Below are 19,386 nucleotides of genomic sequence, written 5' to 3'. Positions count from 1 at the left end.
AAAAAGAAAGTCTCATGAAAACATTGTGTCCTGCAAGGGACATAATGCTAACATTTAAACCATTTTTTTTTTCCTTTCAAAGTTGGGCATAGATGGATTTGTGTAAAAACTCTAAACTGTCTGAAAATACGTATTGTGTATTTCCTTCCTGTAAGATTCTCATATTTATTAAATATTTTAAATAATTTTAAAGGTCTGTAGGTTCTTGTTTGAGGGGGGTTTAGAAATGCTTATTTTACCCAAAGTTTGTTTTTTCTTCTCCTGTAAAGTAGGAGATTTTTATCATCAAGGAGGAATGTTTTTGAAATTATTTTAACTTTGGTCACTTAACTGATGTAAAAAAGTTGTAGTAAAAACAAATGGAATGGTATGAATTATATCTAAATAGGATGAATAATTACAATCTAAAAAGAAATGAAGCTTGGGATACCATTCTCTAATTAAAGTTAGAATAAGTGTAACTTTTTTCCAGTATGGAAAATTAGTTTCAGAATTTCTCAGTTCTTTTATAACTATAGTTGGTAAGTGTGTCTGATTTTCCACATGCGTTTGACCCTGATTTTAAATGGAAAGAATAAAGAGTTGATTTTGGTAAGATAAAATGTTAATGAAGAGAAGAATTTTATTACATATATATGTTATATATATATATAATATCTCACTTTATTAAGGTTATAGTCTCATTTCAGTTTTCTTCTTAATGCTTAATAAATCTGTTTTATTTTGGTATTTTATGTTAACATCTTTGTTCTTCTTCATTAAAATAGGCAATACAGCACTTACTTATGCTTGTGCTGGAGGTTATGTAGATGTTGTAAAGGTGCTCTTGGAATCCGGTGCTAGTATTGAGGACCATAATGAAAATGGTCATACTCCTCTTATGGAAGCTGGAAGTGCTGGACATGTGGAAGTAGCCAGATTGCTGCTAGAAAATGGGGCTGGCATTAATACGCATTCCAATGAATTTAAAGAGAGTGCCCTTACATTAGCTTGTTACAAAGGTACAGTACAGAGCATTTTTTTAAAAACAAAGTTTTTAAACTCATGAAATGACAGTTCATATAGTATGGTTTTTCACTTAAGATAAAAAGTAAAATTAAAATATGATTATAGTATGTAATAAAACTGCTTAAAGTTTCAGAATTTAAAAGTTCAATGTATAAAGTTTATATATTAAACTCTTAAAATACGCACTCAATATTATAAATATTGTCAATGAAAAATATTGATCCAGTTGTTTTTTATCAGAAATAATTATTTAATTTTAATATGCACTGTACTTTTTTTTTCATCTTTTTAGGGCTGCATGTGCAGCATATGGAAGTTCCCAGGCTAGGAGTCGTATCAGAGCTATAGCTTCCAACCACAGCCACAGCAATGTGGGATCCAAGCTGCATCCTCGACCTATGCGACCTCACGTTGCGGCAATGCCAGGTCCTTAACCCACTGAGTGAGTCCAGGGATTGAACCCGTGTCCTCATGGGTACTAGTCTCACTCGTTACTGCTGAGCCACAACAGGAGCTCCTGCACTGTGCTTTTTAATGGTTTTGCTTATTAGAATATTTTGCCTAGTTCATGCAAAAGAAGCCTGTGAATCCAGAATTACTTAGCCTGTACTTCTAAATTAAATTCAATAAAAGCTAGAATGACCTATTAATAAGAAGGTGCTTAAAGTATTTTCATGAACTAAGAAGAAAGGAGAAAAATTGAAGAGAGAGGAGGGTATATGAGAAGAAAAATGAAAAATGGTGTGGATTGAGTTTGTATTCAAAAGAACAGTTCTAGAGTATTATCAGCATACTTAATAAAGTTAGAAGGAAGAGCTGGTTGAAATTGAGAGCACCTACCCATACATAGCTGTACAAAGAGGATACATGGTGTTCTATATGATGTCAACCAACCTGAAAATACTGATAATATAGAAGAATATCTTATTTTGGGAGGGCAAGATAATTGTCTGGAAAGGTACTTGGTCTTCAGTCAGTTAATGCTCTATATTCTGGATTCTGATAAGAGCCATAGAGCCAAACATTTTTCATGTTCAACCTTTATGACAGATTAATGACAATAACTAAGAGACTTTTAAAAGCAAATTTCATGAAACTTTGTCTGCATAGCCAATTCAGTTCAATGCTTCCTGCCATCTTCAGCCATATCATGTTTATATCATAAAATGAATAATAAATTTTTGGCCTAGAGGCATGAAGAAAAAGCTCTTACAAAGCAAGAACAAAATTTAAGGAGGCGCTCACTCTCATTCAGAGTCTTCATTTACACAAGCATATGAGTGAATGTCTCCTTAAATTTTGCACCCAGGGCTTTGATTCCCTCACCCTTGTGTTGGCCCTGGTGTTGTTTTGTTTCATTCTGTTTCAGAGTGGCCAGGTTTTGTTAGGTCTTTTGAATTAATTTCATCTAAAATCATAGCTAAAATAATCCTTATCTGGTGTTACAAATAGTTCAGGTTAAAGGTGCTTATTAGGAAGTACAGCTGAGGCCTCTTCTCTAGTTCTGTTTAGTAATTAGGCAGAGGTTAATCTTCATTGGGAGGAGAGGAATTATGCCTTGGGGCAGTCTCTCCAGGTTGGGCTGTTTGGGTGGCTCTTTTTCACCTTTTCACAAATACTTTTGAACCCAGAACTGGCTGCATTTTACTTAACTAAGTCCCAGATTGCCAGAGATCTTTGAGATGGGGCTCTTCCTTCTCTCCTTTGCTCGTAGCCCCACTCTGCTTTCCAAAGGGAAAGCTGAGGTTGGGGCTTGCAGGCTTTAATTACAGAAGCTGGATACAGAACTGAGCTGGTGGAGAATATCTCTACTGCTTCCAAAGATCCATGGACACTCTTACTTTCCTGTGTTTCTGGTGAGGTCTCCTAGCATATAGATTGGCAGGGAGGAGAAGGGGAAGGGATTGAATTCAGGCTGAGACTGAATATTGATATGGACCTTTGGAAAATGAGAATGACAGAGAGGAAAGAGGGATAGTTTGTTAGCAAAAAACAAGGTATGGCAGATGCTACACTTACCAAAGTTAGTTGTGTTTTAACTGACTTTAGGATTTTACTGTCCTCTCCTTCCATCCAGTCCCAGGTGATTGAGAACTGACTGTACCTCATTCCAGATAAACTTGGGAAAAAATTAGTCATTCTTCTATTGTTTTTTATATAGTATCTGAAGTCTTTTTCAAAATATAATTTATATTCTTTATAACTACTCATAAGGGATCTTTATATGAAGCATGTGATTTATTTGAAACTACATAAATATATGTGTATGTGTGTATATGTATGTATATATGTTTATGTCTAAATGAATGCATAAATGTAAGTGATGTTATTTCAAGAAGTTTTATATATTCAGTTTCCGACTTACAAGCAGGTTGTTCCTAAAATGTCTGTTAGTTACTGCTCATTTCCTCATAGAAATAACTTCAAGGATGATTATCATCCCAGACTACTAGTTCACAAAAGCTAATTTAGTTCATAGTATAACTAACTATGACATACCTGGTCTCTTAAAAGGTTGTAGAGGGGATCTTCTGGGTGTTACATTTTAGTGGCATCTTTGCTTACCTGCAGCAAGGATTCCAATAGCAGCAGTTTCTAGGGCAACAGTGTATGGAGTAGAACAGCAAAGATCACTTGTATAATTTGCATTGGGCAGTTGAGGGTAGCTTGTAGCTGACTTTATTATGCTTATATTGTTACAAGTTAAATATAACTTTTCAAAATAATGTAATGTTTTTTAGAATAATACATTATTTTTAATCTTACATATTTCTGGTTTAGGACACCTAGAGATGGTGCGGTTTCTTTTGGAAGCAGGTGCGGATCAAGAACATAAAACAGATGAAATGCACACTGCTTTAATGGAGGCTTGCATGGTAAGATTGGTGAAATTCATACATGAAATATATTTATGTATTAGGTAGAAAGAGACAAAGCCAGTGTATAGTGAGTGCTTTTTCCTTGGGTTCAAAGATTCTGCTTATCATAGGCTTATTGTACAACAGCATCTCAGTTATGTGAGTTGTCAGTAGTTTTCAGAGCCAGTTGAACAACATTAACTTCTATCAGAAGTGCTTTCTGAAGCTTTATAGCACTATCATGTTTTTCTTAGGCTCACATAACTATACTGGTTTTATGTAGTTAGCACAAAAGTGACTTTGAATGGCTGAGCAAGGATTTTAAAGAGAACATAAAACACAGTGTATAAAGATAATACTAAGTATAACGTATTTATCAAACCTGTAATTTAATTTATGAAAAATTAGAAATCAGAATATTATCTTACATAATTCTTCTTCTATCCTGGTCTTTTCTCGTCCCTGAATTCCTTTTTTAAAAACTCTTTTTTGGGAGTTCCCTTCATGGCTCAGCAGAAACTAATCTGATTAGGAACCATGAGGTTGCAGGTTCAATCCCTGGCCTTGTTCAGTGGGTTAAGGATCTGGCGTTGCCGTGAGCTGTGGTGTAGGTTGCAGACATGGCTCGGATCTGGTGTTGCTGTGGCTGTGGCTCTGGCGTAGGCTCCCCTTAGACCCCCTAGCCTGGGAACCTCCATACGCCGTGGGTGCAGCCCTCAAAAGACAAAAGACCAAAAAAAAAAAAAAAACCACCTCCATTTTTAGTTTGTAGTTGAGAATGCTTAAACTTTTGTATCTCAGTCTTGTGGCACAGAAATGGATCAAAATAACATTATAGAGAGATTTATGAAAAGAATATGCCAAAGATAAAAAAACTGCAAACTAATTTGAAATTTCTTCTCTCAGCTTCCCTTTAGAGAATGATTATTGCGAGAATGCTGAATCATTACTAATTTAAAAAAACATTAGGTAGCCTCAAGACTTGGGTTATTTTTGTTTTTCTTATTGCCATAACAATGTTTGCTTCAGTAAATTATTCTTTTTAAGTTTTCTTCGAGGGTTTTGAGCTCCCCATCTGTTAAAATGAGGATAGTATCCTTCTCTGGGATTGTTGTGAGGATTAAATGACACGATATGTGTAAAGTGCATCAAAATATCCTGTGATAAGGAATTTAAAATATTCTATATCTAGATTAGAAAATTAAAATGGGAGTTCCTTGGTGGCCTGTCAGAGTAAGGATCCAGTGTTGTCACTGCTGTGGCTCAGGTCACTGCCACGGTACAGATGGGATTCATGGCCTAGGAACTACCACATGCTATGGGTGTAGCAAAGAAAAAAAAAATTAAAATGGAATATTCTGTACACCTAACCTGCATGCAATGGAAGTAAATGTTATAAGTAGACGAAAGGTATTAGTTCGGGCCAGACATTTGGAGGCTTGCTAAGGGACTGAGATTTTAAACTGGACTTCAAAGGAAATGTAGGAGTTGATTGTGGAGGAAGAAAATTCTGAGCTAAGAGAAAAACAAAGTGGAGTTCCCATCCTGGCGAAGTGGAAACGAACCCAACTAGGAACCTTGAGGTTGCAGGTTCTATCCCTGACCTCGCTCAGTGGCTTAAGGATCCGGCGTTGCCATGGGCTGTGGTGTAGGTCGCAGATGCGGCTCGAATCTGGCATTGCTGTGGCTCTGGCATAGGCTGGTGGCTATAGCTCCAATTAGACCCCTAGCCTGGGAACCTCCATATGCCATAGGTACAGCCCTGAAAAGACAAAAAAAAAAAAAAAGATCAAAAAAAAAAAAAAAGAACAAAGTAATCATAGTAAGAAGACATGGCAAGTCCAAGGCAAAAATGGACATGACAGTTTAGGAGAAAATGAAATGTCTATGAGGTAAGATATACAAGGAAAAAGAATATGAAAGGAAGAAAGAAGGGAAAAGAGAGCTTTGGAGTTGCCAGTAGGAGGAAAACTGGTTAAGGGAGACCGGTAAAGGAGGTAGAAGATATTATGAGAAAACTTTTTCCTTTTATTAATTTTCACTGGCATTTCAATGTTGAGCAACAAAGGAAGCACCATGTACATACTGTGTTTCCCTTTCCCTAACACATCATGCTCAAATCCCCACTCCTCCAAAAAATACTGCAAATTTTTTTTCTGCCTGATTGAAATTGTAGTTGTCCTTATGGTTTCCAAGAAAATTCTACTTGCCCTTTCTAAGCTTTATCCTTTGAGCATCTATGCTTATACTTTTCAGTGTTGCTTGTATCTCACACTAGTCTCTTGTTTCATGTACTTAATTTTTTTTTTAACTGATGGTTAATAAGCTTCTTGATTAAATAATACTTTTTTTTTTTCTTTTTTGGTCTTTTGTCACTTTAGGGTGGCACCCACAGCATATGGAGGTCTAATCAGAGCTGTAGCCACCGGCCTATGCCACAGCCACAGCAACGCAGGCTCCAAGCCGCATCTGTGACCTACACCACAGCCCACGGCAACACCGGCTCCTTAACCCACTGAGCGAGGCCAGGGATCAAACCCACAACCTCGTCATTCCTAGTCGGATTCGTTTCTGCTGCGCCATGACGGGAACTCCAAATATACATGTTTTATATGCTCAATTTCTATTTGCTACTCTAAAGAAATATAAATAGGTCCTCATAAATACTTGCTTATTCAATGTTAAATGTTGACTTATTAATTTTTATTTGAATTGAAATCAGTAAACTTCATTGTATAGCAATTGAGAAGTATTTTTATAATGGTGCTGATTTAATTTTTTAAATTGGATTTGTACTTAGGATGGCCATGTTGAAGTGGCTAGGTTACTTCTTGACAGTGGTGCCCAAGTGAACATGCCTGCTGATTCATTTGAATCACCGTTGACTTTAGCTGCATGTGGTGGGCATGTGGAACTTGCGGCTTTACTTATTGAAAGAGGAGCTAGCCTGGAAGAGGTCAATGATGAAGGTTATACACCATTGATGGAAGCAGCTCGGGAAGGACATGAAGAAATGGTGGCATTACTTCTAGGTCAAGGTAACTAACCAATACCAATCAAAATACTAAAGTATAATATATGTTAAATGTGAGGTTATAATTTTATAAAATTGAATTTCATTGTTTCATCTCTCTTGGAGGTTTGTAATGAGGTACTGTTATAAGACCTTGAATATTTACTTTGAAAATAGCCCCCATACTGTGGTAAACAAAATCAAATGAACTTCTTTAATATAGAGCTTTCAGAGCCATTGTGTATTGTGTGAATAAAAATAGAACTGGGGATGGGGTAGGGTTGTAGGTTCTGTAGGGTCATAGATGGGATTCAACATTTCTGTAGCTGTTATATCAAGAGAGTGTGCCTCTTAGGGCAGAATACTTATTAATAGATATTTGATGTATCTAGCATTTCATTAAATGCAGTATGGGAAATCTAGCCACAAGGACTAACTTGACAAAAATGCCAGAATGCAGGCCTAAGGAGCTCAGTACACAGTGGGCTTTTCTTTGGGGAAAAGTGAAGCAGTTACTTTGGTGTATTAAGATACCTTTAGTTTGGAATTCCCGTCATGGCTCAATGGTTAACGAATCCGAATAGAAACCATAAGGCTGCTGGTTCAGTCCCTGGCCTCGCTCAGTGGGTTAAGGATCCAGCATTGCCGTGAGCTGTGGTATAGGTTGCAGACACAGCTCGGTTCCCGCGTTGCTGTGGCTCTGGCGTAGGCCGGTGGCTACAGTTCCAATTAAACCCCTAGCCTGGGAACCTCTGTATGTTGCAGGTGCAGCCCTAGAAAAGACAAAAAAAAAAAAAAAGATACCTTAAGTGTAAAAGTAATCACCCATCTCTATTCATATTTGTAACTATTTGTGATCTGATTTTTTATCTGTTTTAGTTGTAAAAATTTTGTTTAGACGAATTTAAGAGGAATGGCACAGTTTTAAAAAACCTTTTTACTGATAGGTAGTATTGACTAGAATTTTAAAAACGGTTTTTGGAGCAGACTTTTTAGGTTTGAATCACAAATCCACTGCTTGCCAATTTTGTAATTTTAGGCAAGTTTCTAACTTTCTGTGCCTCAGCCTTGTCATGAGAGGGTTGTTCTGAGAGTTTATATATGTGTAAAGCTTTTAGAACACTCTTTGTCATATAGTGTCTGTTAAGTGTTAGTTAGCTATGATGATGGTGGTAGTAGTAGGAGATCGTGACTTTGACCAAATTGCTTAACCTCAATTTCCTTAGCTGAAAAAGAAAGCTAAAAATAATGTGTAAAATGCCTTCAATGTTGCCTGACAAATAATAGCATATTAAATGTCTGTTATTATTTTTATCAAAATCTTTATCATCATTATTCTGAATCTTTATAATAGAAATGTGATTTTAAATCCTAAGTCCCTATATCACCTGACTTGTACATTCTGGCAGAGTAAATCTTATTCCAGCAGTGTACATTAAATATGGACTAGTGGAGGTAGTTTTGATAGTTTTATTTTAACTGCCTCTTTAGTGGGGGGTGGAGGCAGGCAGCACTTTATCATTAGTAAAGCAATGTAATGTTCCTTTTTAAAGTATAGTTTATTAGGAAATAATCTTGTTTTGCTTATCTCTGGAATAAGTTAATGACTTTCTTTAAATAATTAGAATCTCTGTTTTAGGAGCGAATATCAATGCACAGACGGAAGAAACTCAAGAAACTGCCTTGACTCTGGCTTGCTGTGGAGGCTTTCTGGAAGTGGCAGACTTTCTCATTAAGGCAGGAGCTGATATAGAACTAGGGTGCTCCACCCCTTTAATGGAAGCTGCTCAAGAGGGGCATTTGGAGTTAGTTAAATACTTATTAGCTGCAGGTAGGCAATTTTGCATTTGGGAGAAGTTTTTTTACATGATTTATTTAAGTAAAAATATAGTGCAATCGAGTTTTTTCTGATGTATGATACACACTGTGTACAGAAAAAATATGAAAAAGATTTTGCGGGTATTCTGAATAATTTACCTTATTGAATAAATAATTTACTTTATTGCTATTTGAAGTATCTGCAGCTTTTATTTTAAGCGGTAATCTATTTCTAATTTTTTTTTCTTTTTTGCTTTTAAAGATGCTGATAATATTCTCTGTTTCTAGAAATGGATAAGGCTATTTTGTCTAATTTGAGGAGATATGGCTTATCTAGAAGAAATTTCAGTATCCACATTTGTGTCTTATGATTCTTTTATTAAGGCTGTGTATCTAACACTACTGCAGGAGCTAATGTTCATGCAACAACAGCAACAGGGGACACAGCACTAACATATGCCTGTGAAAATGGTCATACTGATGTAGCAGATGTCTTACTTCAGGCAGGAGCAGATCTGGTAAGTTCTGTCACTTTCTAAATCTTAATATTTAAAACTAAAACAAGAAATTGATTTAAAATTCTTGGATATTAGAGACAAAAGGTATTTCTTCTAATTTTATATTGCCCTTTTTAGCCATTCTTTATCTCATTTAGTCAAATTTTTTTCCTACACTGTTTGCTGTCCATTCTTATTTTCCTTGTTAATAGAACTGTCTAATCTACTACCCCTTTCCCCCTTCAAGAAAGGGAAAATTTTGTGTTTGATATGTTAATAATTAATATTAATTAATACAAATTTTCTCCTAAGTATTTAGCTACTTTTAGAAGCTTTTCTGGTTTGTCATAAAAAGGCAAACATGGCTTAGAGGCATTTCACTGTAGCTTAGGAAATAAATTCAGAAATGTCATTCAGAACATTATTAAATAATAAAGGGATTTAAAGATAAGTATTTCATAAATAGTATTTTTCCTCAAATAACTTTTAGTGTAGTAAGAAAGATGAAATACTGAGGTCATTATAAGGTAGATTATAAAGTGATATCACAGGGAAAGTACAGAGAGTAAAGAAGCTCAGAAGAGAGAAAAATGTACTCTGAGATGTTATGTTTTGGACTGGGTGAGGTTTAGAAAGCTAGATATTGTGATGTGAGAAAAGAGATACTCTAGTTGGAAGAAAGAGTCTGAGTACAGCCTGAGATGTAGAGAGGAATAAAGCAAGTGTGTGTGGGGGAAAATAGTCCTCCTTCCAGTTTAGCCTGTGAGGGACTAAGGTAGATTTTAGGTAAAACATAAGTACCCATGTATGTGCCCATGGGGCTGAGATAAACAAGCAAATGTGTTTTCCACTAGTAGTTCATAGTTTATGACAGAAATTCACATGCAGGCAGAAACAGGCTCCTCCATTAACTGGTTTCTTAAATTTTAGCTTCTCTTTCCTCACTTATGAAAGGGGAGGGTTAAATTAGATTACTATTGTGGCTTCTTTCAGTTCTGTCTTGCTTGGGGAACTCTTTTAAGAACTTCTAACACGTTATAGTCTATCTAGTTATGTGCATATTTCTCCTTTAGGTTTTGAACTTCTTCGACTTAGGAACTATACCTCCAGTTTTTACCACAGTGGCTGTGAAATATATAGCAATGTGATATTACTTAGTTAATTACAATTAAATTATCACTAGCCTTGTTATGTTTATGTAAGGTATAATAGAGATAACGGGAAGTTTTTAAAGAGAAGAAGTGACATATCTCGAGAAATTCATGCAGATAGGATCAAACTTAGGAAAAGAAAATCACTTGTAGTGGGTGAGGTTAGTGCTAATGATGTTGATTGTTTGGAGAGGGCTGTGCTAGTGCCATTCACTGTTCAAGTTCGAAAATCCTTTTTGTAGAGAGAGAAGGGAAAATTACCGAGATAGATTTAGATGAGGACATAACAATCACATGAATATAACTCCAGTTCTTAAATTATTTCCATAGGCATGTTTCTAGTTTGAGATTGTTTAAAATTAAAATGTGTTCCTTAATTTGCCTCAAGGCATGTTATTTAAAATACTTAGATTCAAAAATCAGTCTAATTCTTTTTCTTTTGATTTTCATGAAAAAGAATGACTGTTCACTAGAAATCTGTTTTTAAACAGGAGCATGAATCTGAAGGTGGAAGAACTCCTTTAATGAAAGCTGCAAGAGCTGGTCATGTTTGTACCGTTCAGTTCTTAATTAGTAAAGGTATGTTTGTGCGTCTATCCCCTGTCCTTGGTTATTAAGAAATTTAGAAATAAAGGACATTTGGGGGTATCACATGGTCAAAGGATATTCCTGAAATTTCCTGAGAGGGTAATTGATAAACCATGAAGAGTTGTCACACTGAGTACCACCCTTACTGAAAAACATTTTGATAAAGAAAAATTTCTCTATGTAAAACTCTGAGGGTTTACATAGCTTAAAGTCTGCTCTGTTCATGTACTAATCTATCTTGAAACCTAGATTTTTATGATGTTTCTGCTACTGATTAACTTGAGGACAAGTCACTTTTCTATTTTGTTGGCCCTGAGTTTCCTTCTTTGTAAAATATAGAGAGGAAGTCATACATATAGCACAAAAAAAGAAGAAAAAATTCAAAATTTAAATGGAAAAGGTATGCCAATATGCATTTTTGTTCATGGTCATTTATTCTTTTTTTTTTTTTTTTGTCTTTTTAGGACTGCACCCGCAGCATATGGAGGGTCCCAGGCTAGGGGTCTAATCAGAGCTGTAGCTGCCAGCCTATGCCACAGCCACAGCAATGCAGGATCCGAGCCGCATCTGTGACCTACACCACAGCTCACGGCAACGCCAGATCCCTAACCCACTGAGCGAGGCCAGGGATAGAACCCGCATCCTCATGATTCCTAGTTGTATTCATTTCCGCTGCACCATGACAGGAACTCCTAATTCTACTTTGAATACCAAAATCCTTAGAAACCAAAGTAGCATGTTATTTTTCCTTTAAATTATTTTGTTGGTATTTACTATTTAAGTTCAAGTTGAAACTTTCTTATGAACTTAAGCATAGCAGATTAAATATTTCATCATATTCTTAAGTATAGGAGATTAAATATTTTATTTTATTTACTTTTGTCTGTTTCCTTGGCATGTGGAAGTTCCCAGGCCAGGGATCAAACCTGTACTGCAGCTGCAACCTGTGTTATTGAATACAGCTGTGGCAATGCCAGATCCTTAACTTGCTGTACCACATAAGAACTTTAAATATTTTACTTTTGACTCAGCATTGATAAAAGAGAGACTATATAGACCATACACAGTTAAAAAGGCAACATACACCATTTCCTTCTTACCAGAAATTCTCAAGTCTCAAGTTGTAATTGTTTATAGATAAAGCAAATAAGTCAGAAATATCTAACTGGTCAAATTATTTAGGAATTTGAACACTTCCTAGTGTTAAATGTTTATAAGTAACACATTGTATTCTCAAGAATGGAATTATTTTCAGTCTTTATATTATCCACATGCCTAGCACAAGGCTCCAAATTAGGGATGCATTCATATTGAGATCAAAATATACCTGTTTTTATTCTCAGATATTTCCCGATGAGAAAAGATTATACTACTATTACTTTATTTTTACTATTACTTTCTATTTTTGTTAATTCTACCCATATTTGGCCCATAGAGGGCAGTGTGGTTTATTTTTGTTAGTCTTTAGTCATTATTCCCACTGAAGATATTAAATGTAGGTAAATTTTTTTTATTTTTTATAACAATGATTATATTAGGAGTAATATATGTTTATACTTTTCATGGTGCCTACTGAAATATTTATGGATGAACTTATATCCTGTTTGGCTGGGATTTGCTTTAGAATAATTCAAGATGGGAGAGAAGAATTTATGTGGATATATGTGAAATGAGATTGGCCATGTTTATAATCATTGGAGCTGAGTAATGAATATGTGGGGCTTCATTGTATTGTTCTCACTATGCTTTGATTTTGAAATTTACTATAATTTAAGAAACAACACTATTAACATAATTTTTCATGCCTTGTCTGCTTTAGGAGCAAATGTGAATAGAACCACAGCTAATAATGACCATACTGTGCTGTCCCTGGCTTGTGCAGGGGGTCATCTGGCAGTGGTGGAACTGCTTTTGGCTCATGGGGCAGATCCTACTCACCGTTTAAAAGTATGTAATTAAAATGTTTCATATAGCATTGTGACTTAATTTTCACTCTTGAGCATAACAAAATATCTATTAAGTTCCACTTTTATTGGCATTCCAAGTGTTTTCATTTTATGGAAAGTGTTCTTTTACTAAACCTAAAATTTTAATGTGTCTGGGGCCTGTCGGCTTTATCTTCCTTAATGCTTCTATAAATTAACTTTAAAAAGATCTTTTTTCCCTTTCCATATCTACTCTTTTAGGATGGCTCAACTATGTTGATAGAAGCAGCAAAAGGTGGCCATACAAGCGTCGTTTGCTATCTTTTGGACTATCCTAATAACTTGCTTTCTGCCCCTCCACCAGATGTCACTCAGTTAACCCCTCCATCCCACGATTTAAATAGGGTAAGATTCTAAACTAAAGTATTTTATATTGTATCATCTTTATCTCCTTTCACCTGTAGTTCCAGATTAAACTAAATTGATTGGGTTTTTTAGAATATGAGTTCTTTTTATAGATATGTACATGATGTAGTAAATGAATATCTGGTATAGTATTTCAGAGTCTAGATTGATAGGATTTTGCTTTATTTTCTTAGTGTGTCCAGAATAACCTAGTGAATTCAAAAGTCTTAAAAAAAATCAGGGAAAATAATTTGATATCAGCATATTTTATGTAAATAAGTCGTTGTCTGAGGTTATGTCATAAGAAAAATATTTTGAATAGTTCTTTGTAACATTCTCCATTTAAAGCATATTACTTAATGGAAAGTATAGGAAAAGCAGAAATATAATCAGTTTGATTTGTCTTAGGCTCCTCGTGTACCAGTTCAAGCACTGCCCATGGTTGTCCCACCTCAGGAGCCTGACAAACCACCTGCCAATGTTGCCACTACTCTTCCCATCAGGAATAAAGGTCAGTTATACTTCTAAAGACTGTATCTTACATGTTATCCAAGTAAAAATGATTAAGATTACCAAAAAAACTAGCCACTTTAAAATTATTTTACTAGGTTGGTATAATTAAAGATTATTTTTTAACCAATGAAAAAAGCATGTTTATTGGGAGAGAAGATAGTTATTAGTACTAATAGCTGGAATCAGAAGTATTAGCAGTAGAAATTCAGATGCTCATCTTTGATGCAATTCTGATTATCCATGATTTCCTCTAATAACTAGTCATTTCTATTCATGTTAAACTATTAGACTGTGTATAATTGGTGACATTTTTATAAATTACTAAAATTTCTGAAGTGATATAGGCATAAGATTCATAAACTAGATCAAAATTAAATTTTATTTTAGAGTAACTGGTTTAATAATAGACTTTATATCTGGAATACCTTTTCTCAACCAAGAATTCAAGGTTACTTCAGATATGCTTGCTTGTTTCTCTAGAACTCTGAGATCCATATTTGACTTGTGGATGTTATACCATGCATGCTCATAAGTTATGTCCCAAAAGATTACAACTACCAGTTTGAATAAGTTTTTCTTTTTAAAAAGTTTTACCTGAGGAACCAGTGTGGTTTTAATTTTTTGGTTTTGGCTACCTATATTATTTTACCAACAAGAATACTAAGTATTTCCACCAGTTCTTTTCAATCACCACTACCAATCCACAGCCTTGGTACCTTTTTCACTTGGTATAGTGAACAAATGATTGCTATACCTATAGCCAGATATGTTTATTCACCTGGCTGTCAGAAGATACAGTGGATGTCGTAGTTCAGCATCTTTTCTTCCAGGGAAACTGAATCCCAGTTCTCTACTGGCCAAGTAGCTTTGTGAATATGTGAATTTATATCTTACCTTTATCAGTCTTGAAGATGATAGGCCCCAACAAAGACATATATTTTAGTTGGATTTTTATTTCCTGGTACTTCTCAGTGGTTTGAGTACTCTTTGTGTGTATGTGTGTGTGTTTAAAAGGCACAGACTATTAAATGTAGAAAAACCTTGACATAGAGGTTTAAGTTTTCCCTACATCTTAATAATTTAGCATTATTTTTCTGTTCTTATGATAAGTTTTTACATCTTTATGACCAAGTGAGGTATCTTTCTACACATAGCCTTAGATTTTACTTTAATTGCACCACTTAGATATCACAAACCGCATCCCTCTATTGTCTAATTTTAGCCATGTGATATTTTTAAAATTCTGAAATTTATTTCCCAGATTACTCTATGCACATAAAATACATACATTTTATATTTATGATAAAGAAGGTGGATTTGTTTTTAACTCCTTGACAGTGCATTTTCACCTTCTATGGATATAATAATTTGGTGCATAACTGTTGGCACTAAACCTCCCAACAGTAACTCTATAATGAGGATGCCATTCATGTGCACTTCTGAGGGGGTTTCTTTTTCACACAGCTGCTTCTAAACAAAAGTCCAGCAGCCATTTGCCAGCAAACAGCCAGGATGTACAGGGTTACATCACCAATCAGTCTCCAGAGAGCATTGTAGAAGAGGCTCAGGGAAAGTTAACAGAACTGGAACAGAGGATAAAAGAAGCCATAGAAAAGAATGCACAGCTGCAGTCCTTGGAACTGGCTCACGCTGACCAACTTACCAAGGAGAAGATCGAGGAGCTGAACAAAACAAGGGAGGAGCAAATTCAGAAGAAACAAAAGATTTTGGAGGAACTACAGAAAGTAGAACGAGAGTTACAACTGAAAACTCAGCAGCAGCTAAAAAAGCAGTATCTAGAGGTTAAAGCTCAAAGGATTCAACTTCAGCAGCAGCAGCAACAGTCTTGCCAACATCTGGGACTGCTAACTCCTGTTGGGGTTGGAGAGCAGCTTTCCGAGGGAGACTATGCACGGTTACAGCAAGTGGATCCCGTTTTGCTTAAAGATGAACCCCAGCAGACTGCTGCTCAGATGGGTTTTGCACCAATCCAGCCCCTGGCCATGCCTCAAGCTTTGCCTCTGGCGGCAGGTCCCTTGCCTCCAGGGTCCATCGCAAATCTTACAGAACTGCAAGGAGTGATAGTTGGACAGCCAGTACTGGGCCAAGCACAGTTGGCAGGGCTGGGGCAAGGAATTCTGACAGAAACACAACAAGGGTTAATGGTAGCCAGCCCTGCTCAGACCCTCAATGACACGCTGGATGACATCATGGCAGGTGGGTTTATATTGTTATGAGCAGGTATCAAATATGATTTGCTTAAGGCGAGTAAGAGTGTGCCAGAATTTTTTGCCATTACCCAACTTGAGAACTATTTCTGGACTCTTGACCCATGTATATCTTTAGAAATATTAGCACAATCTCAGAAATTCTCAGGTGGATACAGGTCAAATTAAAGATTAGCTCATTCATACAAGTGGCTGAAACTTTCTGGCTTAGGTGGGTAGGCTGGGCATCTAGGTTTTTCAGTAGTTGGATTGATGTTTGATTTTTTTTTGTTTTTGTTTTTTCTCTTTAAGTTCAGAATACTGATAGAATTTTGGCTTTTTGGCTTCTGTATTCATACCAGTAAACCGGGAAATTGATAGAAGTTGAAATGCAAAACTAGTAGGATACATCAGAAAGCTTATTTGTGAACAAAAATGCTTTATATCCTAATGGATCAGACTTCACACCTGATGGATATTTAAAAACAAACAAACAAACAAAAAACACTTTTACAATAATAAACTACCATACCAAATAGGATTTAATTATACTGTATGTCAGTGACTTTATCCCCTGTGAATGTTAATGTGTAGTTTCTTTCTAATTGTGTTATGGGAAGGTGTGATCCCCTGACAGTATCGTAAATAATATATCCTTAAATGGGTAGCCAGAGAAATTTTATTCCATTGTAATTAGTTTCATTGACAGAAAGAAGTATTCTAGAAGGTTGTTTTAATGGTTCTAGATTTGGGTACCTAATTTTTGTGAGTTCTGTATCAAAGTAGTAGAATGAGATTTTACAGGATTATAAGGCATAAGAATATTATACTGAAAAAGACAATTTTATTCATTAAAAAAACTAAAGAAAAAAACTTGAAAAGGAAGGAAAAGGGAGTAAATAGGTGAATTTTGATAACTTTCATCATCTCTCTTCCCCTTTTTAATTCTTTGGTCTATACTTAAAAGAGAATTGACTTTTTCTAACTTTGAAACTGTTTTAATAGCATTAGATGTTGTGATGAGATGATACATAATTTGCTTTCATCTTTTTTTAAGAAGAAAACTAAATTGTATAAAGTTGTGGTATTTAGCTGACATTCAGAAACTAAGAAACCAGCTATGAGACAGGTTTTGTACTTACAAATTGCTCTAAAGTTTCCCAGTCCTTTTTTAGTATCATTTCAACAGTAGTATATGAAATGAAAGTCTCTCCTAATCTCAGAGGGTATAGTAATTATATTGGAAAAAATGCTATTAATCTTTAGTAAGAACTATGAAGATTCTTATATTAAGAAAAATACATTTTTTTCTATACATTTGAAAATAACTATGAATCACAATGAGCTGGTTTTAGTAATTGGAAATGTACTTTTAAAAACATTATTTTATGAAAACTAAAGTACAGTAGCTCCAAATCCCAAATTTGATATTATTTTCATGGCCATTAATCCAGATCCAAATGGTATTATTTCTCTATTATGTCAAATAAACTACCAAAGGATGTATAGAATTGTTGTTTATATTCAGTTAAATGAAGAATGGACGTTCCACACCAATGAATATTTTTAAAATTTTTATACTATCAGAATTTACCTGATGTTCTCGGGCATAGTTATCAACAATGATTTGCCAGTTGTATAATTTTTGTGCTGATCAGAATTATTGGAGTTTTGTGAAGTAGTTTTTCTGTTATTTTGTTTACCAAACAAAAATTACTAAATTCTGCCTGTGTGTTTGAGGTGTTTTCATATAAAATTTCTTTAATATATAAATATGACAGATACTTGTCATATTGTAAAGATACTTCACCTGTTTATTCTCATTTGTATGGGGAGAGGAGACATGGCCAGAAGAAAGAACAGGATTACAAACATCCAGCTACCTCCCTGCAACCCATTCATTCCTCCATCACCCACATGTGCATGTGCACAAATATACACATAGACACTCAGACACTCACTCCCACTGCACCTGCCACACAGCCTTTCTTTAAATTCCTTCTATGCTAGTAGTACTTGTTCTTTCTGGAACCAATGACTATTTCCATTTCTTTCTTTGCAATTTCAATATCTTGTGACTTCATTAGGCTCAGCCTTCCTTTAGCATAACTTTCTCTTCTTTATTCCTTAGTCCCCATTTATTAGGCTGCTTTTATAAGGTTCAGTTTCTTTTTCTCTACTACTTGCCTAGCCAAAATCCTCTGTCTCCCCTGGTTTTTGTACTAGCCAAAGCAAAATCAATTACCTGTTTAACAAGTCTTAACACCTTGCCTTTGCTGTGCTCTCAGGTTCTCTCTTTCCTTAACTGATGTTAAAACTAATCTGAGCATCTGGTTTTCCCTCTCTGAAAGCTAACCCTAAAATGAAGTTCCACATATAAAGATGTGTATCAGAGTTCTTTTAGGCACCTGCATATTTACAGTTGTTTATTTTTAACTGTAGAGTATGGATGAGTGACAAGCAGTTATTTAGTTTCCAGCAGACCAGTTTTATAACTATCCCAAAGGAAATGAAATGAGGGAATTGGTTTTTCCTATCTACTTTTAGATAAGGAGATAAGAACAACCAGTTTGACAAAAATTAAAGAAAGCTAATTTTAGTATGTTCTTTAAAAGAACATAAATTCCAATTGAAATGTAAATTATAATTTAGTCATTTAGCAGTATAACTTAGGTTTTTTTGTTTAGTATCCTGAAGTAATCAGTTCTTTGGACAGATTGATGTTCCTTCTTAATTTTAGGCTAATTTTTGTATTTAGCGTTTTCTTTTGTGAAAATCAATCAAATCAAAGGAGAACATGGAATCAGTTTTAAGAGCAATAGATTTTACATGGTTTTGAAATTCATATCTAGAATGTATACATTTGAATTATCTTGATCTTAACCTACAAAACTATCAATTTATGGAGTAACAATATCAAGGTAATTAGGTGATTAATTTAATATATTAGTACATGCCCTTTTCTATCCCTAAGGATTCGAACAGTGTTTTGTTTTGTTTTGTTTTGTTTCCTTCTTTGTTTTTCCTTTGGCTTCTAAGTGGACTTAAAAATGTGTAATTGTAGAATGTGTGTTGCTATATTGTATAGTGTATGTTTGTGCCTGAACTGAGGATTTCATGTAAAATAGATTTCTTAATTGACAATCATGTTTATAATTGTTATAATAAGGTCAATTTTAGTTTTGTTCTTGGTAGGATCATAACCTATTTTGCCTGGTTTCAGATCCAGTTGTGAATCATGATTGTTTTCTGTCCGATGTAGTTGATAACTACGTTGATAACACACATCCACACTGCTGCTGATCATTCAAAGATTAATGCCCAGACTCTAGTGCTAGAGCATTTTTAATAAAGGGGGAAAAGGATTGATGTTCACGTTATCAACTCCAGAAGTTAGTCAATG

At 35.0% G+C, this 19,386-nt stretch overlaps 1 protein-coding gene across 8 annotated transcripts in view; it reads left to right on the top strand.

Annotated features, from left to right (window-relative positions):
* Positions 1-19,386, top strand: part of ANKRD17 (ankyrin repeat domain 17) — a 170,123-nt gene that overhangs the window by 92,709 nt on the left and 58,028 nt on the right. For 3 of the 8 annotated variants that reach the window (XM_047798991.1, XM_047798990.1, XM_047798993.1), the window contains exons 6-15: positions 768-1,001; positions 3,790-3,884; positions 6,667-6,904; positions 8,519-8,710; positions 9,106-9,215; positions 10,837-10,924; positions 12,753-12,880; positions 13,120-13,263; positions 13,672-13,774; positions 15,241-15,993. In XM_047798991.1, the coding sequence (XP_047654947.1) occupies positions 768-1,001; positions 3,790-3,884; positions 6,667-6,904; positions 8,519-8,710; positions 9,106-9,215; positions 10,837-10,924; positions 12,753-12,880; positions 13,120-13,263; positions 13,672-13,774; positions 15,241-15,993 (2,085 nt within the window). Of the gene's footprint in view, positions 1-767; positions 1,002-3,789; positions 3,885-6,666; positions 6,905-8,518; positions 8,711-9,081; positions 9,216-10,836; positions 10,925-12,752; positions 12,881-13,119; positions 13,264-13,671; positions 13,775-15,240; positions 15,994-19,386 lie in introns of all 8 variants that reach the window. The other 5 variants (XM_047798989.1, XM_047798988.1, XM_047798992.1 and 2 more) reach the window with 3 other exon arrangements.

This window comes from Phacochoerus africanus, chromosome 10, assembly GCF_016906955.1.
Source record: "Phacochoerus africanus isolate WHEZ1 chromosome 10, ROS_Pafr_v1, whole genome shotgun sequence".
Lineage (NCBI taxonomy): Eukaryota > Metazoa > Chordata > Mammalia > Artiodactyla > Suidae > Phacochoerus > Phacochoerus africanus.
The sequence above is the reverse complement of the archived record's forward strand: the minus strand, read 5'-3'. Positions and strand labels throughout refer to the sequence as shown.